Source organism: Ahaetulla prasina, chromosome 1 (genome assembly GCF_028640845.1).
Source record: "Ahaetulla prasina isolate Xishuangbanna chromosome 1, ASM2864084v1, whole genome shotgun sequence".
NCBI classification, from domain to species: Eukaryota; Metazoa; Chordata; class Lepidosauria; order Squamata; family Colubridae; genus Ahaetulla; species Ahaetulla prasina.
This window is the reverse complement of record NC_080539.1, coordinates 266,150,073-266,175,408: the sequence shown is the minus strand read 5'-3', so window position 1 is coordinate 266,175,408 and position 25,336 is coordinate 266,150,073. Positions and strand designations below refer to the sequence as shown.

Sequence of the window (25,336 nt, the reverse complement as noted above, 5' to 3'; positions counted from 1 at the left end):
AAAAAACCATGTTGTACATAATTCCTTTCTACCTACTTAATTAGAATTCTTTGCCAGGACAGGAAGCTTTAAAAAGAGATTATTTTCCCCTATCCTTGCCCAAAGTGTGGTGTGGAAGAGACTTCATAAACCATGTAAAAGGACTCCTAAGTCTGTTGGGACTATGTAACTGTAATTGTTAACTATGCATAATACTTAAAAAGTTACCAGATCCATTGCTTTGCATTGCCAGAAATATTCTACTGAAAACATGAGATAGCTTCGAGAAAGAGCCCAAATGACACGAAATTTCCCCATATGTCTCTGTATTCCTGTATTGTATATTTTACTGAATATATTTCAAGATGCTGGCTCAATTACAAATGTATTTAGGTGGTATTCAGATCAGTGGTGTAATTAAATTTTTTTTTACTACCGGTTCTGTGGGCGTGGCTTGGTGTGGCTTGGTGGGCATGGCAGGGGAAGGATACTGCAAAATCGCCATTCCCTCCCCATTCCTGGGAGAAGGATATTGCAAAATCTCCATTCCCACCCCAAGTCAGAGGTGGTATTTGCCGGTTCTCTGAACTACTCAAAATTTCTGCTACCTGTCAGAACCTGCTGGATTTCACCCCTGGCCTATTTGATGGGAAAGAACTTCATTTCCATCCAGCTTTAAATATTAAGTAATTCAATAAAAAATGTCAAATGAAAACAAAAAGGTATTCATTACCGAAACCATCGCTATTTTCTTTGGCTTGGGACTAGGAGACAACAGGTGATAACTTCTGGAAGGCTTTTTAATATATATTTTCCATGTGGAAGAATCTGGGTTTTCTGATGCGTAGCACCTCCAGGCTGTCTAAAATATTTTTTAGAAACACAAAAAATATGAAGTTAGCAAGAAAACAGATATGCATCAGATATTAGTCTAGGTTGCATGGATTTTATATCTCTAAAAAATACCCTAAGCCAGGAATTGTAGATTTCAAAACAGAGTCAGAAGAGTGGAGGGATAAAAGAAAAAAAATATATGCCACTTATGAAGCAATGGGTTACTGAACATACTTTACATTTAGTTATTGAACAGGTCCAAATAAAAAAAATGCAATTATGACTCAAAGCCTCACATTTGCTTCCTTCTGCAGTAGCTGCAAATGAAAACTGGATGAAGACTGAAAAATAATCAGCCAAGTTTCATTACTGGAAAAATAAAATAATTTTTCTCAGCAACGTTATACTCAGCAACGACATAATAACACCAAATCTACCCATTTAATAGTTGTAATACATGTAAGAAAACTAGTATTTAAGCATGAAGGCACCTGAATAAGAGAAGCAGCTGCTGGAATTTGTCGGTTGAAATGCTTTTGCCTTTGTTTCTGTTGTACCTTCAGAGCAAAACCAGAACCAAGGATTCCCTGAGGAACAGAGGAAATTAGTAGAATAAACCAATCAATCAGTTACATAAACACCATTTCAAATATAAAGTTAGTGGTAAATTCAGCTACCATGGAATTTGGAGCAATGGTTGAGATTTTAATGAATTTGGGCGTGTTTACAGTATTAACAGCTGCACCATCCCTGAAATATCCAATTAGCTCTATTTGAGGTGGAATATTTTCAGTATTTTATACTCTCTAGCATTTGCACACTTAAGAATTGCACCGAGTGATTGTTGCATAATGTAAACTCATAGCATAAAAAGTAGGTCTTATTCTTGCTGTTCGTAATATATTTTACATATATGAATATTAACATGCATTTAAGTAATAAATCCATGACATTCTGGGGTTGCTAACAAAATGAATACATAAATGTCAGGATCTTTTGAATTGGTTTTGGCAGTGCTTTGAATTATTATTTCTGCAAAATGGCAACAAAACAGTGGAATTGTTATTGCTGCTGCTAATATATTTCCTTGATCACCTTCAACTTCTCAGCTGCTTAAGTTTCCTTTTTGAACAAATTCCACTCAGGAAGTCCATTCAGAAAACCCTCCCCTTAGGAATTAAATAAAGTGACCTAGCCAGGGAGACAGCAGATCACCATATACTGAATACGTCAAGGAATTTTAAACCTATTTCTTGTGATTAATTGTGCAAGAGCCTTACATATTAAATGTTTTTCCTCCTTAAGAATTATCAAAAGCATATGTTGCTATCAAATTAAATGAAGATGGTAGAAAACAACTGTAGAGTATCTATCTCTACTCTATATTACAGTAAGTGTATGTTTGTATGTATGCATATATATATGACAACAATGGAACGCAAGATCCCAGGGAAATTACAGCATACTTAAATAAAGATCTAGGTATATCTTACCAAATGCTCAGAAAAGTTTGAAGCGATAATGGTAATATCATGTTTTACTGATATAATGTTTATTATTGCCTTTATGTTTCCTGTTTCAGGTTTTTTTTCCTTCCTCCTTTTAACTCATGTAAGCTGCCCAGAGTCATTTTGGAGTTGGGTGACAACCTAAATCTAAATCAATATTATTTCTTATTTTGTTTTTACAATTAATATTTTAGTTTTTGTCCTTATGGAACTCAACATAACGATTTTTCACCTCTTATAAGCTGTATTGAGTTCAGTGCAATGTTAAAGAAGTAGATGAAATTAATGTACAGTTAATATTACATTACATAGGGGTTAATAAAAATCAATCCTAATATATGTATGTACAACAAAAAATTTTTGGACTAGTATAAAAAAACTTACTGCAGGCAAGGCAAAAAATGATATTGCAAATACAGAAAAGCAAGATGCAATAGTTTTTCCTATCCATGTTTGAGGCACCTTGTCACCATAACCAATGGTTGTAACAGTCACCTGAAATCAAGAAATAAATATGATTACCATGCAGTCATCTAGCTTTATTAATATTTCAAATTATTTCTGAAGTATATTTATATATTATAAACTATGTATTTTATAAAAACAGAAATGTTTTTTATTCATAAGAAATTAAAAGTATTTTATAGTTACCATACCTTGGTACTTTTTTCCTTCAGAAAAATGTCTTTTAGGATATTCCTATATATGCAAATTAACTAATAAGCTTAGAAAACTGTCTAAATTCAGAACAGCATCTGTCCTGCTTCTCCAGTCATTTTGCTTCTTAGAGCCCTACTGCTCTATAGTGCTGGACTCTAGGAATAAAGTGACTGAAATGGTCAGTTTTATCTCATTAAAAACAAAAACATAATTTTATAAAAAATACCTTCACTTTAATTTAATGTTTAATTTAATTTTTTAATCTTTTAAACATAATTTCACAAACATATCCTCACGTTATTATTTTTATAAATAACTCAAGGTGGCACACATACCAATTACTCCTTCTCCTATTTTCCCCACAATAACAATCCTGTGAGGTAAGTTGGGCTGAGAGAGAATATGACTGGCCCAACGGCACCCAGATGGCCAAAAGTGGGATTAGAACTCTGAAGAGGGCTTCCTGCCACAGAGGACAGTAATCAGATAGAATCTAGCTGTTTGCCTACTGAGCACGCAAACTAGAAATCACCACTTGTATCAGCTCAAGTCAGAAAATTTTAATATGCAACAGAAAAAGAGAAGTAGAAGTTGCCTTCCTGGTGGGCCGGTGGTGGAGGGAAGATGATGTCATGTATTGTGTCTTCAAGCAATGCTAAATAGCTAATATATATACTGCAGCAAATTAGACATGACAATTAATTTTCATTAGTCTTTTAAAATCCTTCTTTCAAAGTTCATAATTTAGTCACTTATCTGAAATAGTATACATTCTCCTGCTTGAGCAGGGAGCTGGACTAGAAGACCTCGAAGGTCCCTTTCTATTCTATTCTATTCTATTCTATTCTATTCTATTCTATTCTATTCTATTCTATTCTAGTATTGTATTGTATTGTATTGTATTGTATTGTATTGTATTGTATTCTATTCTATTCTATTCTATTCTATTCTATTCTATTCTATTCTATTCTGATGAAGCTATCATACACAGCTCCATGTATATAACTAACTTTTAGTGTTTCACATTCAAGGAAGTTTGGAAAGTTGAATTGCCGCTTTCTATAATAGAATTCAGAACATGCCTTCCAGTACAATAAAAACCTCCATACAATCATATCTCAACATCATAATAATGTGGTTTTAATAATATGTGAACAAGCCTACCTACTTCCTGGACTTATGCATTCCATCCTTTCCTTCTATGTGATCCATAGAAGGTATCTGGAAGCTATTATTTCCTCAGGTTTAAAACAGATCATCTTCAAATTGTGGTTTGGTTTTATAAAAAGTAACTGCAATTCACAAATCTGATGATCTGGGTCACCACGGTTAACAAAAAGCAGAAGGAAACATACCAGAATTATTCCTCCTAGATGGGCAGAAGTGGGGAGAATGGAAATCTGCAAACTAAGTAGGTATGCATAGGACTGTTTAATAGCTAATATATATACTGCAGCAAATTAGACATGACAATTAAATTTCATTAGTCTTTTAAAATCCTTCTTTCAAAGTTCATAATTTAGTCACTTATCTGAAATAGTATACATTCTCCTGCTTGAGCAGGGAGCTGGACTAGAAGACCTCGAAGGTCCCTTTCTATTCTATTCTATTCTATTCTATTCTATTCTATTCTATTCTAGTATTGTATTGTATTGTATTGTATTGTATTGTATTCTATTCTATTCTATTCTATTCTGATGAAGCTATCATACACAGCTCCATGTGTATAACTAACTTTTAGTGTTTCACATTCAAGGAAGTTTGGAAAGTTGAATTGCCGCTTTCTATAATAGAATTCAGAACATGCCTTCCAGTACAATAAAAACCTCCATACAATCATATCTCAACATCATAATAATGTGGTTTTAATAATATGTGAACAAGCCTACCTACTTCCTGGACTTATGCATTCCATCCTTTCCTTCTATGTGATCCATAGAAGGTATCTGGAAGCTATTATTTCCTCAGGTTTAAAACAGATCATCTTCAAATTGTGGTTTGGTTTTATAAAAAGTAACTGCAATTCACAAATCTGATGATCTGGGTCACCACGGTTAACAAAAAGCAGAAGGAAACATACCAGAATTATTCCTCCTAGATGGGCAGAAGTGGGGAGAATGGAAATCTGCAAACTAAGTAGATATGCATAGGACTGTTTAATAGCTAAACAAAGCCAATGGGCTCCTTAAAATTCATTATTAGTTTTCAATATTTATTGGCTACAATATAAAACTCTAGATATTCACCAGACATAAATACTTGTAGTTATAATTATACTTATCACGATACTAACAGAGTTCAAATTTCCAGGCCTTATCATGATTTTTCATCATGTAGTGTTCTACATTCATATTTCATTCTCATTTTTATCTTTTTTCTGCATTAGCACTATAAATTTATGATAAGGCATTTATTTATTATTATGCTACCAAGTAGCATAAAAATCTAGGGAGACAGATTAATGTCCTCCTAAGTTGCAGTGCAGCATAAAGGAGCAAGAGGTTTTTCAGCCAAATGGCCACATAAAAACTAATTTCTTGAATCCTATCCCAGTCCTCTTAACATTTCCTTAAAATAGCTCAACATTCCATCTCAATAAACTCTTTTAGATTTCCAGGCCAAGTGTAGTAACCAAAATAAGTAACCCAACTAATCAAAGTTGGGTGCTGGTATCTAATTTGTACATTAAAATGTTTAGACAGCTGTTATGTCAGTTATTTGTATATCCCCACAACCTCATGCATCTGTGGGGTAAGAAAGAAACCTATCATTACACTGTCACGTATGGGAGAACCTTAATTTAGGAGAAAGAAAAGTGCATAGGAAATGAAATTACAAAAGAGCTCATGTTAACATGCTGTAGATTCAAAGCATTAATTGAAGCCTTCATGATTTGGAAAACTTTACAATGCATGAAGTCTCAGGGCATCCTGCCCAAAGTCTCTCTCTCTAGAAAAAAATGTGCCAATCCAATCCAATCATTTTTAGTTTATTTTACTGTATGGAAAGATCTGTATACAAAGGAATTCCAGTCCAGGTGAAAAATGCTGTAGGGGAGATTTACATAATAACAGGAAAAGTAGGCAAACAAGCTAGGGACAGAACTATCACTGGTGTAAGTGGTGTAAATCAATTTAATGACTGAAATAGTTCTTTAAATTCATTCAAATATTTATTTGCAATCCTGGGATGTTTATGGTAGGACATAACAATTTTTGTGAGAAAATATTTTCAACATGTTCATTTGAACATGCACTGAAATATTGTTTAAATATGTACTTTCATGGAAAATATTTTTAACATTGCAGATTAAAGTAGAAAACGGACAGAACAATTTACAAATAAAATTCCCCTGATCTTTTATTCTTACATCGATCATCTTGTGAGGAAAATGAGTAATTTAGAGTATGTATGCCCCAAAATTACCTCATGGGCATTTTGCAGCCTTATTATATGCAGATGATATAATGACAATATCAAGTGGACTATAATAAATTCTGAGGACTGCCTAGTTGCTTACTATTCTGAGGAAGAACTTGAGATCAACTGTAATAAAAAATAAAATTTTAATTTCTGTAAAGTGGCATAGTGACCATGCCTGTTGGTTATAGAGCCAGACAAAAATATAGTTCTTTAAACATTTGGACATAGTCTTTCATCACTTTATACGAAATGTATTATAATGGTAGTTATATTATTTTCTACTTTCCCAGAATGGTACAGCATAGACCAACAGCATTAAAGCTTTATTTGGCTACATCATACATACAGCTTCTGTTTGATGTTCAGTTGGGACCATCTTCCAAGATGGCACCACAGAAGACTGTCTCTGTGAAATGCTCTCTAATGGTTTATTTTTAATTATTCTCTGCAGTCACTATGGATTTCTTACGAGACAATCTGCTAAAAATTAAGCAACTTTTCTTTAAGGAGCAGCTTTCTGTGATCTCATCACTATCATCCCATCTTTACAAATGCGGAGGAGATTCTAACACAGGAAGAAGCAATTTCCCCGGAGCCATGGATTACCGAAAAAACCAAACCGAGGAAGAGAAGAGGGAGAGATAAAGGGGCGGGGATTTTTAATAGATTAAGGAATAGGAGAAATAAATTCCTCTGCCTTCAATTTTCCTAACCAATGTATGTTCACTTGCTAATAAGATGGACAAAATACTCCTTTTAAACAGATACAATTCTGACTGTTACAATTCAATAGCCCTATGCTACTCTGAAACCTGGTTAAATGAATCAATTGATGATAGCAGCCTGCATATCCCAGGGTTCAACAATCAGACAGAATTGCAGAAACATCTGGTAAAAAGAAGGGAGGAGGCTTATGCTTTTATATCAACAACAGCTGGTCTCAGGGTATACCTATAATATATAAATTCTGTGATGAAAACTTAGAGACATTAATTATCAACTTCAAACCATACTATTCGCCTCATGAATTTTCCTCATTTCTTCTAATTGCTGTTTATGTTCCACCACAAGCCTGTGTAAACAAGGTGTTATGAACTCTAGCTGACTAAATTATGGTGGCTGAAGCCAAATACCCCAATTCACTGGCCATTATTTTGGGAGATCTAAACAAGGCAAACTTAAGGAAAGAGCTACCAAAGCTCATATGTCAGCTTCTGTGAAGACCTACCCACCAGGAACTTACTAAAATATTTATTATATTTACTAAATCTGTACTACTATTAATCTTCTCATCGTTCCCATCACCCATCTCTTTCCACTTATGACTGTATGACTGTAACTTTGTTGCCTGTATCCTTACGATTTATATTGATATTGTTTCCTGATTGCTTATTTGTACCCTATGACTATCATTAAGTGTTGTACCTTATGATTCTTGATGAACATATCTTTTCTTTTATGTACACTGAGAGCATTTGCACCAAGACAAATTCCTTGTGTGTCCAATCACACTTGGCCAATAAAAAATTCTATTCTATTCTATTCTATGCTATGCTATGCTATGCTATGCTATGCTACACTACGCTACGCTACGCTACCCTATCCTCTGGAAAGGATTCAGTCCAAATTTTTAAGGACTATATTTCAAATGTGTGACTAATGTGGTGCAAGGAAGGGAGACAGGTTTAAAGATAGGCAACTACTTGTACTTGTAGACATGGGTTAATGTTACTATATTTTTCAGAATGTCTGCAAACTTGGTTTATTGTAGACAATTATAGTTTAACATGGAAAAGAACATTCCCTCAAAAATTGCAACACTATAGACTTTCCAGAGAGGTTATTCTGATTATGGGTATTAACATGCTAGAAAGTTGGAAGCCAAACTGGATTGATCTGCTCTACCCAGAAAGTGTTCCCCCCTCTTTTAAGGCCAGCCAAAATTGAGTAACTGTCTCTAAATTTCAAAAAATACCAACATTAGCACATTTTAATGTTTTCCTGAAGCTGTTCTCAAGAGCCAATACAAAACAACCAACAAACACTAATTAAGATCATCTCTTCAAGAGAAGAATTTATCATATCCATACCTCATATTCTTTTATACTGCTTACTCCATAAAGATGAAGAGCCTGCTTTATAACAAATTCTGGGCAAAGTATGCAGAATTTGAGTTCTGAACTATTTTATGTAGAATAAGTTTAACAGACCAGTCCAATATCATTTCCTTGTACATAATTAAATCTTGGTATAATTGTTGCTGTGATTGTCTCAACAACTTAGCTATAATTTTATGTTGTGTTATTTTAGTCAAAATAAAAACTGTTATTTAATTATTTGACTATGTATAGAATTCTGGTCAGTGACTGCAATAAAAAGTTATGTTGTTGATGATTATTCTTACATCAAATGAAAGTTACCTTTGGTTCAGTCTTTTATTTCTAACACTGACCAGTTACATGCCAGTTTGACCATTTCTGAGAAAAAGTTTTATTAAAGTATTTAAGGGATGGATTCTTTCAAAACAGGGGAAAAAAATCAGCCATTTTGTTTTCCATTAAAAACTTCAATAAATGGGACCATTACAATACAAAACAATTTGTTACCTGTCAAGTAGGTCCAATATATATCTGCAATCAAGTTTTCTTTACAAAACAGAAGAGGTTTATATGTAAGAAGTTATTTATTCTCTTTACACATGTCTATGCTATTTCAAAACTGGAATTGTAACATACTAAAAGAGGAGGCAATGTTTGAATAGCTTTGTTTGATCAGCTGGATAGTTTTACAGCACTATTATGTACAGAACACTGTTTTTGCTCTCCCAGCAAGCTTAGGGCCAAGCATCTGGCAATGCTGAAACTTTGATGATATCATTGCCTCGCAAAAGCTGGTTAGAGTTGAAAGTTACAAGAACACAAATCACAAAGAACAATGACAGCCCAAACAAAGCCTGACAAGAAAGAGGAGTGATTTGTAAACAAAAGAATTATGTTGTTTAATTAATATCTTATGTTCTTGTTGATAGATGATCACTGCTATTCAGGTATCTTCTTAAGCTGGGATAACTAGAGATGTGGTTTATTAAATATTAACCAATTCACCAAAATCAGAGGCAGTCTGGTAGCAGCTTTTCCAGCTAACATATTTTATTAAAAAGCATAAGCTTCCCTGAGCTGCACAGAATGACGTGACTGATATAGGATTTTAATTGGGAGGAGGTGGGTAGGACACAGAAAGGGAGGAGAAGACAGTTTAATGATGCAAGTTGCATGAGGCAGATTATAAATAATTTATCAATTAACAATTGTAATGTGTTAAAAACTCTTGCAAATGTTGGGCCTTTCTGAGATAGCCTGAAACGTTTTTTTTTGACATATGTAAAATCTTTTAACAATATCTCATTGTAAAATGACTTACGGTCCACAGTATATCTGACTGCCTTTTGTATACCGTAAGACTCTTGACTGTTTTTGTAACAAATTTGGAATTTGGCTTGAATGTGAGTCGTGGTCTATGGAAGTTACTGCACAGACTACAACTTTTGTGGGGCAAGAAAATGTAAACAAAATTCGGAGACTACATAATGGATTCTGCAATTACTCTAGGGCAGCTGAAATGCTGTATAATACACTAAAAAGTACATGTTAGTAATTACTCTTTATAATAATTATAAATCTTGTCCTTTGAAACATAAGGACTTTCAGGTCCTTAATATTTAAAGAGAAGGAATGAAGCATAATTTTTGCACAGATTTTGCTCAATTGGAGGCTTATTTATAGCAACTCAATTCACTTATCTATTATAGTTATAACATATAAAAATATGTATGTAAATATATTAAGCTGTATTAAAAACTTTAGGGAATATTATAAATTAATATGTGAAAGATTAATATTACATTTTAATAAAACCATATATGCAATATTAAAAATTCTATTTCATTTATTAAAGAATTAATGTTGGGTAGGAAACTTGTGTAACTCCTAAAACTCTTCCGTTTCAGCGGCTGTGATCCTCTTTAGATGTTTCCTCAGAAGCAATTCAATTAGCAATTCCTTTCAACAAAGGCTTTTCTCCAAGAGCTTCAGTTAAAAAATTCTGCTTCTGGAAGCCATCCAAACACGAGAAAGTACTATTTAAATTTCATGTACAGTATCATTTTTTAAAATAAAAGATTATTTGTTTCTCAAAACTAATTTTTACAGTTGAACGTTTTAGGTTTTATAATTTTCAGAAATCTTTTCACAAACAATCTGTATGCATTTAAAAGGGTTTCCAGTTTCTATATAAATATAATTATTTATAGTCTTCGTTTGAGTATGAATCAGGAGAAATTCAGGTTGTTGTTGCTTCTACCTGTAATTTCTATGGCACATTTATTTTATCTATTGACCTTTTAATTTGCAGTGTATTTGGATTGTATGCTTTTTACAATGTATGTAGCATTGGGCTGTATTTTCACACAATTGGTTTTTCTTCTTTATATAAGCTGATTCTTCTCATTTTTACTGAGAAAAGATTTGCTTCTCTTAAACTCAGGAGCAGTGGGATTTTTTGTTGGTGGTGTTGTATCTACCAATTTTAATTAATAATCCATATGAGTCATGCCTCTAGAAACTCCATATACTATAATACTATCTAAAACCTCTACAAAGGACTTAAAATCTTTTTAAAAAGTAGACCAATCAGCAATCTCACTGTATTCTCTATTTACATGTAAAAACAAAGAAGGGAAAAGGGAGAGGTGTTTATAGACAGAGAGAGAGAAGGTCAAAGTATTATCCACCAGTCTTTGAGCTGGCAGAAATATGCTGAAACAAAATTTGCTCGTCTTATTTGTAAGTTCCAGTTTTCCAGAATAACAAATCAAGCAGTTGGTACTATCCTTATGGTTTTAATCCAGGATAGGTTAAGGAAACTAATAGGCAAATGTCCCTTTTCATCAAATATCACCTGCTGGCAGGAAAACAGTCATCAATCACTTTCCATAATATGGAATGTAGCAGATGTAGAGGAAAGTAGATGAGGGCTTGAAGCAGGTTGTTTTGACATCTGTCAAGTAAAAGCACCGTGCCTGTAACCAGACTATTTCTGAATATAGGTTTAGCACTGGTTTGAAAGAGCACTAAACTGATGTTTAAAAATAGCCTGACAGACACACTTGTAGAGGAGGGATGTGGGGTGAAATAGGAGCAAATGATCCATAAAGAACAAGCTCCATCTTCACATAGTGCTGCAAAAGAATGGGTGTGTATTTCTGACACATCAGAAAATAGCCCACAGAGCATAATTGTGTAGGCAAAATGACACAATTCATCATCTTAGTACTAGAAACAAGAAAAGCTATGGCCATGCCAAACCTCGTATTACAGGGGTGGGAAATGATGGCTGGCTCAAGAATTCTGGGAGTTGAAGTCCACAAATCATAAAGGGTTCATTATTCCCTACCTCTGTCGTATTAACAAAACCAGTGGAAAACATTGTAATGTACCCAAAACAGCAACTAGAAATACACTGCTGGCAGAATGAGGTTCTCCATCCTGATTTAAATCAATACTCTAAGTAATACCAGACTAGCACTTTGTCAAGAAAGTTCAATTTTTTTTAAAAACTGCACAAATGCTATTTCGAAAGAGCACTCAACTTGTATTTTTAAGGACCCCACATTAAGACGTGATAAATACTTCAGACATCGCCAATCAGGCATTATACTGTATATGGGGGACATGCTTCTGCAGAAACTGATGTCTGGATTCTCCTGCAGCCTGAACCAAAATAGGGGTGTGAAAATGAGCCCATAGCCCCTTGTTATCACCTTTAAAGCGCTCCATGGCTTAGGGCCGGGATATTTACAGGACCGCCTACTGCCACCATTAGCCTCTCACCGACCAGTGCGCTCTCACAGAGAGGCCTCCTTCGGATACCGTCAGCTAAACAATGTCGGCTGGCGACCTCCAGGGGGAGGGCCTTCTCTGTGGGGGCTCCTGCCCTCTGGAACGAACTCCCTCTGGGGCTTCATCAACTCCCCGACCTCAGGTCCTTCCGCCGCGAGCTGAAGACGTTGCTGTTTCGAAGAGCAGGACTAGCGTGAATGTAGTTTTAAATTGGGGTTTTAAATCAGGGGTTTTAAACGGGGTTTTAAATTTGTATTTAAAAGTTTTAGGCCATCAATTGAATTAATTTTCTATTCTTTTTTGCTGTTTTATATGTATTATATGTTTTCTGTTGTTTTATTGGCTGTGAACTGCCCTGAGTCCTTCGGGAGATGGGCGGTATACAAATATAATAAATAATAATAATAATAGAACTCATATAAGAAACAACAGCTAAATGTGATACTTGTCATCCTTGTCCTCATTTATCAAGCAAACGGTATATCAATGTATCCATTATTTGATAATTGGGTATGTTCATTAAGCAAATCTAATTTCTGGATATTGTCTGCTTGTGAAATTGAACAGAATGACAATTAGAAAACCTGATGATTTGCAGGGTTCATCTAAGCCTGCATGACAACAGCTGAAGGTTGTAGACCTGCCCTGAATGAAGACTGGATAAAACAGAAATTGCAGAGAATCAAAGGAAATAGTTCAGAAACTGCACACTAATATATTTGTTCAGAACTCAAATCAGTAGTGATGTAACTCCAGTAAAGTGATATTAATTCTTCTGAGCCCTCAACTATTGCTGCAGTCATGAATATTGCCTATTTATTCTAGGCAGAAGTTAAAAGATTAGCCCGGGGCTGACAGTGGAGCTCTTTTATGTTAATACAAATACTCAGTTTCACTTTTTCTACTTTCTAGGTAGAAAAAGTGAAACTGAGTATTTGTATTAACATAAAAGAGCTCCACTGTCAGCCCCAGCTTAACCAGGAGATTGTGAGTTCTAGTCCCATCTTAGGCAGGAAGCTGGTTGGGTGACTTTGAGCCAATGACTCTGTCTCAACCCAATCCCACCTCACAGGGTTGATGTTGTGGGGAAAATAGTAGGAGGAAGGAACATTAGATTTGTTGTCTTGAATTATTTATAAAACAAATATAGGATTTAAAAAGGTGAAGATAAACAATTGTTGCAAAGGAAGCTTGCGTGTCAGGATGCAGGCTGAGTCCCTCTGCTCCCCTGAGACTTACCGTATATACTCGAGTATAAGCCGAGTTTTTCAGCACGTTTTTTGTGCTGAAAAACGTCCCCTCGGCTTATACTCGAGTATATACGGCTTATACTCGAGTTTTTTTTTCCTTCTTTTTTTCACATTATACCGGATGGCGCAAACTTGGCGGGCTTTTGCATTAGCGCGGGGAAGCCCTGCCGGTGCAGTGAGAGGGCGGGGCAGGGGAGCCGCCAGCCTTCTCGGCTGAGGGAGGGAGGGTTTCCACGACCGGTAGCTGCCTCATTTCCCACCCTCGGCTTATACTCGAGTCCCCAGTTTACCCCAGTTTTTTGGGGTAAAATTGGGGACCTCGGCTTATACTCGGATCGGCTTATATTCGAGTATATACGGTAACTCCTGGACAGATATAGAGTCAGATGAACCCTGCCTTTCCATCTTCTGGGGATAGCAAAGAATTGGTTCTTTTAAAACAAAGGGGAGAACTTTGCAGACATCCATGAATTAATACAGGAGGAGGATATTCTCAAACTCTGGGAAAGTATAGGGAGTTGTTCAAAATATGGCAAATGAGGAACAGATGGGCATTTCAGCCTTATCTCTTAAGCAAAGCCTTAGTCCATTAGTCTTACAGAATGCATGCAAAGAAAATTTAAACAGCTCTTCAGAACCTCACCTTGACAGGTTTCTTATTTTTCATTAATAAATTAAGATTGCACTTTTCTTATTTAGTTTCTGATATTTTATAATTTAAACCTTTCTTTCAGTTTAATAAGGCGCTGCATGACTTTTGCTTCCTTGGTCAAGTGTCATCATTATTGTACTGACAATGGAACTTTCTATCTGAGTGTTCTGCCTGACCCCTCAACTTTGGTTAATCCTAATTATGATTGGACAACTTTTTTATAGTTTACCATTAACGTGAAAACTAAAATGTCCAATTTCAAATAACACAATAAGCTCTAGTTGTAGAAACAAAACCTTTCCATTGAAACAAGTTTTGGTGATCCATCAGATACAGAATTAAGGAATCTGCACTTTTCTGTTCTAAGCTATTTGTGGCCTTAATAGAAGGAAGCAAACACTCAAAAACCTGAATCTGATTATCATGAAATTATAAGAATAAGAACACAATGTACTTTTTATTCCAATAATTTAGATAGTGACATATTTTCTAATTAAAAATATATTATATCACATTTGATACTTTTATATACTTACTACTCCCCACCAAAGTGCATCAGCATAGCTGCTAAATTCATGCTCGCCTGAGTCATTCACAGCATCTTTTTCAGCCAAATACACGAAATATGAAGAAAAAATCAAGCCCAGAAACCCAATATACAGGGTAGTTATCAATTCCTAAAAGAAGAAAAAGAACCAATTAGTTAATAATTAATCATATAGGGAATTCTGCTGTCAACAGAACCTATTTTGAAAACATAATACCTGAAGTTCAAGTTTACACTTCAGTAGGCTTATTATTTTCCAGTATTATTTGGTAACATCAAGAGAGAGAGAATTTTAAGTGCCAGAAAGCCTAATTCTGAAAATCTAACAGCTCAATCTAAAAGCCCTCAATGTGAAAAATACCTAATTTTGCTGAAGGAAGCCTAAATCTGAATTAATTTATATCAATATTAGATGAAAAAATATTGTAAATTCTATATAATTTTAAAAGTTATCATCGTCATTTTATTTAATGGCTTCAATCCATTCCTCAAATTGAAAGCAAAATGTTTACTAAGCAAATGGTTCTAGGTTAGCATGCAGAGTAAATAGCATTTGCTGATTAAATTGTGAAAAGCATCATGGAAATAGGCATGGATGAAACTTGGATTTCAACAAACTACAATGTTGAATTGTAACAAATTTAACAACTAAACCTGACACTCAGTTAAAGAATGCCGTGTCGGTTTAATTATATGAGTGTTAATTCATTGATTAAATGTGCATGTGAATAAAACAACACTTCTGATTTGAAAAGCATATATCTTTTACTCAGGGTATACGTATGTCATAGCATGTTACATAACACAGAAGTAGAAATTACTTTAAAGTCAGACCTAGATTGGCAGTTGGAAGGGCTTTGAAATATTTTTTAAACAATATAGGAACTGCTTCCTGATTTATCAAAAAACTTTTTAGTAAAATTATCTTTATCAAAATATTTTGCATTTCAAAATGATCTAATATATACTTAGAAGTTATTTTAATAATGTAATATCAGACCTATCATCCACTGGGAGTTTCAGGAAAAAAAGTCTGCATATATTCCGTCTTTCTATAAACTACTAGACTGACCACATTGAGATGGCTTTTTCTAATTCATCGAATCAAGATATGCACAAGACTATTGAATCTGCATGTAAACCTTTTGCTCCACCCTTTTCCACAATCTACAATTAGACAAGAAACCCCTAATTTTCTAGTTTCCATTCCTTCCAGACTGGGAAAATATAACTATCAGTTTCAAATATGTTCAGAGTATTAATGGCCAAACCACATGTCATTTTCATTCTAGAGTAAACATAGTTAATCCAACTGGAAACCTTAATGAAGTAGGGTGTGACTCTAGTTCTTTGTCCTATATTTTTACCCTAATCCAACCGGAAACCTTAATGAAAGGTGTGACTTTAATTCTTTGTCCCATACTAAGGTCATGATCTAGATCAGTCTTTTCACATTTCAATTAATACAGTCAAGAAGGGAATCACTGAATATCTTGTTTGGACAAATCAAGTGACAGGAACAGTTAATCCAACTTGTTTTGGGACTACAATGGCATAAATGTTTTAAATGTTCCTTTTACAAACACTAACAATCTCTCTCTCTCTCTCTCTCTCTCTCTCACACACACACACACACACACACACACACACAACCACGCTCTGTTTCTTGTAGTCCTTGATTTACCACCACAATTGAACCCAAAGTTTCTGTTGCTAAGTGAGACATTTGTTAAGTGAGGTTTGCTCACTTTGCGACTTTTCTTGCCACAGTTAAGTGAAATGGGCTTCCCCATTGAATTTGCTTGTCAAACAGTCACAAAAGGACACTGCAACTGTCATAAATATGAATCAGTTGCCAAGCGTCTGAATTTTGATCATGTGACCATGGGGATATTGCAATGGTCGTAAGCGTGAAAAACAGTTATAAGTCATTTTTTTCAGTGCTGTGGTAACTTTGAATGGTCACTAAATGAACTGTTGTAAGTCCAGGACTACCTGTACAATGAAAATAAAGCATATGCTTGCTAACTACCAGCCTATGCACTGAATTTGGTAATTCAGAACAGACTTTCATTTACCCATAGAGGAACAGATGGATCTGAACTAGTGGTTGCTACCGGTTCACACTGGATCGGGCGGACCGGTAACGGCAGCACAGAAGCACCCTGCACATGCACGAGTGAACCGGTAGCGACAGGATTTGGAACCTGCCCCCAATCTGAACAAACTTCACCTCAGTTCTGGATTTCTACAAAACCAAGTCAAAGATTTATGCATGTACCTATGTATGTATGTAATTTACATACATTTACATACATATCCTCCAAGATCTCAAGTAAATGTATTTGGCTATATTTTATCTGTGTAACAGCTGTAAAATTGATCCAGGTGAGATATAATAAATGACCCAACCAAATCCAAAAAATATTGTGGTTAATTGAGATTTGAATTTCAAGTTCCCAAATTTTAGTAGAAGCTCTTATTGCATTATTTAGGCTTGAATTAAATATGGCAGTCACAGTTTCTAATAGTTCAGACAAAACAAGAAGCCACAGGTAACTATTTTCTGTTCAAGTGAATAATAATAAAATAATAAAATAATAAAAAGTGAAAGCAACGATTCTGCCTTGTTTATTAATACTATTATAACTCCATGTTTACCTATTTTAAAGATGTGGAGACACATCATGGTTATGTAGGAGAATAGGTGCAATTATTATGTATATATATAAACATACACAGACACATAAAAGTATTGCATTTACTTTAAATATGTATAAATCTGTGATACTCTGTAATAATACAATCATAGATGTAGAGCAAATCTATTATGGGATATAAGCCTTTTAATTCAAATATATTCAACTAAAATGACAAGAGTTCATATCACGTTATTTTCTGGCCAGATTTCACTTACAGGTAGTCCTCAACTTATAACCATTCATTTAGCAAATGTTCAAATGACTTATTATTGCTCCTACTGAGTCTTCGAGAAGACTCTAAACTTCTCCAGAGTCCAGAAGTAGAGTTTCCTCTCCAGTCCATGTTGGGAAGTCAGAGAATGTGTAGGCAAAGTTAGAATATCACTTCCTGTCATTAATCCATGTAGAGTTTTTTTGGAATGACACCTTTGGGTGCTCCAAAAATAATGTGAATCTAGATTCCCAACAATGAAGAAATAAATACTCACAGTTCCCGTCTTTGCATACCTGTCTATGTATGAAAACTACAGATCCCAACAGTCTCCAGGTGCCACCCTGCCGATCTACATGAAGCATGCGCAGAATCTGCAGAAACCGGATGCCTCTGGGTGGTGGTGGGGAAAATATGTTTATTCAAAGAAAATGGAAGATAACAAATTAAAATACAGTTCTGAAATAGAAGTCTGATTGTAGAAAAGAAAAATGACAGGGAATAATATATGTTCAGGACTGTAGAGGTAGTCCTCACTTAACGATGATTAGTTACGACTGCTGTGGCATCCCTGTATTCATGTAATTGAGATCTGGGTACTTGACAACTGATTTGCTCTCCCGACGACTGCAGCATCCTACATTCACGCAATCACTATTTGTGACCTTCCCAGCTGGTTTCTGACAAGCAAAGTCAATGGGGAAGCTAGCAGGAGGTCACAAGTTTATGTGATGTCTCACTTAATGTCTGTGGGAGATTAGTTTAATGATCATTGCAAAACATGATCGTTAAAATTGGGTGCAGTCAGATTGATGCCTCACTTGATGAACACGCCACTTAAACAGTGGTGGGTTTCAAATTCTTTTTACTAACGGTTCTGTAGGTGTGGCTTGATGGGCATGGCATGGCAGAGGAAGGATACTGTAAAATCTCCATTCCCACCCCATTCCAGGGGAAGGTTACTGCAAAATCCCCATTTCCTCCCGATCAGCTGGGACTTGGGAGGCAGGGAATAGATGGAGGTGGGGCCAGTCAGAATTTTTACTACCGATTCTCCGAACTACTCAAAATTTCTGCTACCAGTTCTCCAGAATTGGTCAGAACCTGCTGAAACCCACCTCTGCACTTAAAGAATGAATATTCCAGGCTCTATTGAGATCTCAAGTTGAGGATTACCTGTATAAAATTAACGTATTTACCTGATTGCCGAGGTTGCAAAAACTTGACCTTTTGAACCAACACATAGTACTATCATGGAGGCAACAACTACAATAAGATCTGGAAATTAAAAACAGATAAACAAATAAATGTAGGTTTAAAAGTTTATGTGCCTTACACATATTTAGATTTTATGCTAAAATATTGTACTTCTATTTAGATGGTATGTGTTCAGTACCCACTGATAATTAACACTTGATTATACAAATTTGCTTTGCCATTTTCATTTTCCTTTGCTTGTATTTTTATAAAGACTTTGTGCAGTCACATATTTATTATTGTTTTAAAGATTTTTTTAAAAAAAGATTTTTATAAAGATTTCATGCACAGTATCATATTTGCTAAGATGTAGAGGAGGTTTCAAGGCAGTGGTGAGATTTTATTTATTTATTTTATTTTGTCACACGTATATATAAGCATAAGCATGAAATAATTATACAGTATATAAGTATATATATACGTATGAGTATGTAATAACTATATTAATTGGATATAACGAAACAATAGGACAGGAATGGTAGGCATTACCATTATGCTCTTATGCACGCCCCTTACAGACCTCTTAGAAATGGGGTGAGGCCAATAATAGACAGTTTTTGGTTGAAGCTTTGGGGATTATGGGAAGAGACCACAGAGTCAGGTAGTTTATTCCAGGCATTAACAACTCTGTTACTGAAGTCATATTTTCTGCAATCAAGATTGGAGCGGTTAACATTAAGCTTAAATCTGTTGTGTGCTCGTGTATTGTTGCAATTGAAGCTGAAGTAGTCTTCAACAGGAAGGAAGGACATTGTAATAGATGATTCTATTGAGAGCACTGAGAGCACATGCTCCAACACAAATTCCTTGTGTGTCCAATCACACTTGGCCAATAAAAATTCTATTCTATTCTATTCTATTCTATTCTATTCTATTCTATTCTATTCCATTCCATTCCATTCCATTCCATTCTATGAGTTAAACTCAGATCAAGTCGAAGGCGGCGTAGTTCTACATTTTCTAAACCAAGGATTTCAAGTCTGGTGGCATAAGGTATTTTGTTGTATTCAGAGGAGTGGAGAACTCTTCTTGTAAAATATTTCTGGACACGTTCGATTGTATTGAAGTCAGAAATGTGGTATGGGTTCCAGACAGTCGAGCTGTATTCAAGAACTGGTCTAGCAAATGTTTTATATGCTCTGGTTAGTAGTGTAGTGTTTTTGGAGAAGCAGCTATGCAAGATTAGGTTTACAACTCTTAGAGCCTTTTTTGCGATGTAGTTGCAGTGGGCTTTTGCACTTAGATAATTTGATATGAAAACTCCAAGGTCTTTAACAGGGTGGGGGTCATATGTAAGGTAATGTCCATCAAGCTTGTACTTAGTGTTTAGGTTCTTTTTTCCAATATGTAAAACTGAGCATTTGCTGGTTGAGATTTGGAGTTGCCAAGTTTTAGACCATTCAGATACAAAGTCAAGGTCTTTTTGAAGGGTAGTTGTATTGTTGGTGGTGTTAAATAGTTTGACATCATCAGGAAAGAGAACACAGTTACTTGTGATATGGTCACAGAGTTCATTAATGTATAATATGAAGAATGTTGGTCCAAGAACGCTGCCTTGTTTACAATGATTCAGCCAGTTCGCACCTATTCAGGAGAACCGCTTGTTAACTTTCTAAGCAGTTCGGAGAACCGGTTGTTGTTAAAAATCTTATTTTGTTTTTTTCCACTTTACAGGGCTAATTCTGTAAAGAAGGCAGGAAGGAAACATTCTGGTGTTGTTTCTAGCCTAATCTTTATTGCCTTGCTTACAGAAACTGCCTCTCTGGTTAACCCTTATTACATTGTAACAGCTAAGGTGAAGTGCCCATCGACGTGAGTGACATTGAGTTGGCCACGCCCACAGTCACATGACCAAACCACGCCCACTCAGCTTATCATTAGGGCAGAGAGCCGGTTGTTAAATTATTTGAATCCCACCACTGTTTCAAGGCAATAATTATTTTTTTTTTAATTTTTTAATTAGGCAGTGTGTTAATTTCCAGTATCTTTTGAACTTTTACACAGCTGCTACATACAATAAAATGTTTTTTTTCTGAGTCACAACATTGATTATTATATGATTTATCTATTTTTACAATTATGGACAGAGTTATGTACCATCTGTAAAACATTTTGTACCAATTATCCCTTCCTCATATATTTTCTTGAAAACATTTATTACTTAATCATGCAACACTGGTGGAGTAAGGATGCATTCTTTGAAAAAAATAATGAAGATAGGAATGTCCTTTCACTAATTCAGATGAGTAAAGAAAAGTTAGGAAAGTATTTATTCTTCCCACCTGCACTTTTTTTTTTTTGTTGAGAAAAATATATACTTTTTTGTGAGGAGCAAACAGTGCAAATGCTCATTCTGAAATCATATAGAGTGCTATATAGAGTCTGTGAACACTATATGTCCAAACAATATTTCCCATGGAAATTCAATTTACTGCTGCTCTGGAATAGTTTACAAGGGCACTCCATTATTCAGAATAAACAATATTTATTTTACTTTATCATATTTGTATCTGTCCATCTCACATAGCAACAGTGTAGTTACTAATAACTAATATTATACTCTTTGGGGATTGAAGTATTAACTTCCAGATCACTTTTCTGGGAACACAGAGCTACTGATTCCATCATTTCATTAATATAGGGATAAGTAATCTTTTTAAATCTTATTATTTCTCTCTTTATTGTAGTATCAGGAACTACACTGATCGTATGATTAGAAGAAAATGGTTGGAATGGGGTCAAAAACTGAATTTGATTTGATATTTTCTTACCACATTAAAAATCACAATTTAATTAAACCCCTGGAAAGTTTTGAGGCACCATGTCCAAGGTTTTGCAGGTCTACTGGTTATAGAAGTACCCAAACAACAAAGAGCGGAAAGAATAATGGCAATGCCCGCTCTCCTTGACTGATTGTCCACAACCAGTAATCCTAAATTCAGCATCTTAAACAAGCTTTCATTAGAATAATTTTCCTATTAATATTTCTTCTGGTTTTCCATCATGATCATATATCAAATTTATATATGTGATTAGTCTGTAATTCAAAACAGAGACAATCAACCCTTCTTAGATAATGTAGCACAATATTTTCTGTTTTCTAATTTAAAATAAATCATACTATACAAAACCACACATACTCACCAATGATAGAAATGGGTTTTCTAGCAAAACGAAGCCTTCCCCAGAAGCCAACATATTTACTGCGGCATCCTGAAGACCACAGTCGAACCACATATTCGGTTCCAAAAAATACCACTAATACAATTTCCTAGAGGAAACAGATAGGGAGCCTGATTAATTTAATATGCTTTTAATGCTTTTCATATGCTAGTTGAAGAAAATGGAACGTCAGGTCTGGGAGTCTTAAAATAAATTGTGACAATCATCTCCCAATATGGTGTCCCCCTGATTGGAAATTCAGATAGCTGTAGCACATACACATCTAAAGAATACTAGTTGCAGAATGATAATCTTCAACAATAGCAATAGCAATAGCAAATAGTGCTTTACAGCCCTCTCTAAGCGGTTTACAGAGTCAGCATATTGCTGGGTCCTCATTTTACCCGCCTCGGAAGGATGGAAGGCTGAGTCAACCTTGAGCCTGGTGAGATTCGAACTGCCAAACTACTGGCAGCCGGTGATTAGCAGAAGTAGCCTGCAGTACTGCGCTCTAACCACTGTACCACCGTGGCTCTTACAACGATCCCGAACACAATTAAAAATTAAAACTTTGTTTTGTACTTTAGTCACATTTGATCATCATATCTTGAAAAACACATGCCTGAAAAACATAAAAAGGCCTCTACATTAAAGGACAATTCTGTGCATGTAAAGTCCAAATTTAATAAAGTTTAATAGTATCTCAGAATTAAGTTAAAACTACACCTTATGTGTAGTGCATATCTACAAATGCAACAACAAGAAATTATATTTTTATATAAGAGCATTAGAAAACTTTGTAACAACTGAAGTTTCCAGTAGAAATAATCTCAAAAAAAATAAGTAAAATTTTGATGGAATAATAAAATGGCTTATATTTCTTCTATTATAGTATACTTGGCCGCCCTTATAGCATCGGCAGATAACCGCCCAGCCGCCTTGTTTAGAGCCACCCGCTCCCTTCTGTTTCAGGGGGCTCGGGAGGACCCCTTGCAAGGTCGGGCTGAGGAATTTGGAAGTTATCTGCACGATAAAATCGCTCAGATCTGGGGTGGGTTGGACACAGATTGGGTAGATCCGGACGGCATGACGCGGGCACGTCTTGAGAACATTGTTTGGGCTGAGTTTGATCCTGTGACTCCCAATGACATGGACAGGATACTGGGGAGGTTGAATGCCACCACATGTTTATTGGACCCGTGTCCCTCCTGGTTGGTACTGGCCACCCTGGAGGTTACACGAGGCTGGCTCCAGGGAATTATCAGCGCTTCTCTGAGGGAGGGAGTCTTTCCAGCCGCCTTGAAAGAGGCGGTGGTGAGGCCCCTCCTTAAGAAGCCTTCCCTGGACCCAGCTATTTTGGCTAATTATCGTCCAGTCTCCAATCTTCGCTTTCTGGCGAAGGTTGTAGAGAGTGTGGTGGCTTGGCAACTCCCCCAGTACCTGGAGGAAACTGTTTATCTAGACCCATGCCAGTCCGGCTTCAGGCCTGGGTACAGCACAGAGACGGCTTTCGTCGCGTTTGTTGATGATCTCTGGAGGGCTCGGGACAGAGGTTGCTCCTCTGTTCTTGTCCTGTTAGATCTATCAGTGGCATTCGATACCATCGACCATGGTATCCTGCTGCGGCTGTTGGAGGGCTTGGGGGTGGGAGGCACCGTTTTACAGTGGTTCTCCACCTACCTCTCCGACCACTCGCAGACGGTGTTGACAGGGGGGCAGAGATTGACCCCTAGGCAACTCACTTGTGGGGTGCCGCAGGGGTCGATTCTCTCGCCCCTCTTGTTCAACATCTATATGAAGCCGCTGGGAGAGATCATCCGTGGTTTCGGGGTGAGCTGTCAGCTGTATGCTGACGACACTCAATTGTACATCTCCACCCCGAACCACCCCAATGAAGCCATCGATGTGATGACTCAGTGTCTTGAGGCCGTTCGGGTCTGGATGGGGACGAACAGGCTCCGACTCAACCCATCCAAGACGGAGTGGCTGTGGATGCCGGCGTCCTGGCACAGTCAGCTTACTCCATCGCTGACTGTGGGGGGCGAATCGTTAGCCCCCAGAGAATCGGTGCACAATTTAGGCGTTCTCCTGGATGCACGGCTGTCTTTAGAAGACCATTTGACAGCCGTCGCCAGGGGAGCTTTTCATCAGGTTCGCCTGATTCTCCAATTGCGCCCTTTCCTGGACCGGGACGCGTTATGCAAGGTCATTCATGCCCTCGTCACTTCCCGTCTGGATTACTGCAATGCTCTCTACATGGGGCTCCCCTTGAGGAGCACCCGGAGGCTCCAACTGGTGCAGAATGCGGCCATGCGGGGGATTGAGGGAGCTCCTCGTAGCTCCCATGTAACACCTCTCCTGCGCAGGCTGCATTGGTTGCTGGTGGTCTTCCGGGTGTGCTTCAAGGTGTTGGTTATCACCTTTAAAGCGCTCCATGGCATTGGACCGGGATATTTACGGGACTGCCTGCTGCCGACAGTTACCTCCCATTGTCCAATATGTCCAGTGCGCGCCCACAGGGAGGGTCTTCTTAGGGTGCCGTCGGCTAGTCAATGTCGGCTGGTGGCCCCCAGGGGAAGGGCGTTCTCTGTGGGGGCCCCGGCTTTATGGAATGAGCTGCCGGTGGGACTCCATCTCCTCCCTGATCTCCGGACCTTTAAGCGCAAGCTCAAGACTTTCTTTTTTCACCAAGCGGGGCTGGCCTGATTGATTTTAGTATGGGGGTTTTAGTGGGTTTTAATAGGGTTTTACCAAGGTTTTAGTTTTGATAAATTTTAGCTAATTTTTTAAGTCACAGCGATTGAATCAGTTTTTTAAATTTGATATTTTATTTTAAATTTGTTGGGATTCTTGTTGTTTTATTGGCTGTACACCGCCCTGAGTCTTCGGAGAAGGGCGGTATAAAAATATGAATAAATAAATAAAATAAATAAATAAATATTACATTCATGTTCTTATTTAGTAAAATATTTATCAGTGAATTGTTGTATAAACTTCTATATACCACCAGGTATCCGCCAACTCCCTGATCTCCGGACCTTTCGACGCGAGCTGAAAACATTTCTGTTCCATCGCGCAGGACTGGCCTAACGGGTTTTTAAATGGGGTTTTTATTGGTTTTATAATGTCCAGCCAACTTTGAATTTTCTTTTTTTAAGCTGGTTTTAATTTTTGTATCAATTGTTTTATTCTGGCTGTAAACCGCCCTGAGTCCTTTGGGAGAAGGGCGGTATAAAAATTTAAACAATAAATAA

General features: G+C 36.5%; 1 protein-coding gene across 1 annotated transcript in view; it reads right to left on the bottom strand.

Moving 5' to 3' along the window:
- The window catches only part of KCNQ1 (potassium voltage-gated channel subfamily Q member 1), a 456,225-nt gene that overhangs the window by 317,446 nt on the left and 113,443 nt on the right, over positions 1-25,336 (bottom strand). The window contains exons 3-9 of the mRNA XM_058157948.1: positions 22,065-22,191; positions 18,863-18,941; positions 17,960-18,056; positions 14,740-14,880; positions 2,706-2,816; positions 1,305-1,400; positions 713-841 (exon numbers count right to left, since the gene is read on the bottom strand). Of these exons, the coding sequence (XP_058013931.1) occupies positions 713-841; positions 1,305-1,400; positions 2,706-2,816; positions 14,740-14,880; positions 17,960-18,056; positions 18,863-18,941; positions 22,065-22,191 (780 nt within the window). The remainder of the gene's footprint in view (positions 1-712; positions 842-1,304; positions 1,401-2,705; positions 2,817-14,739; positions 14,881-17,959; positions 18,057-18,862; positions 18,942-22,064; positions 22,192-25,336) is intronic.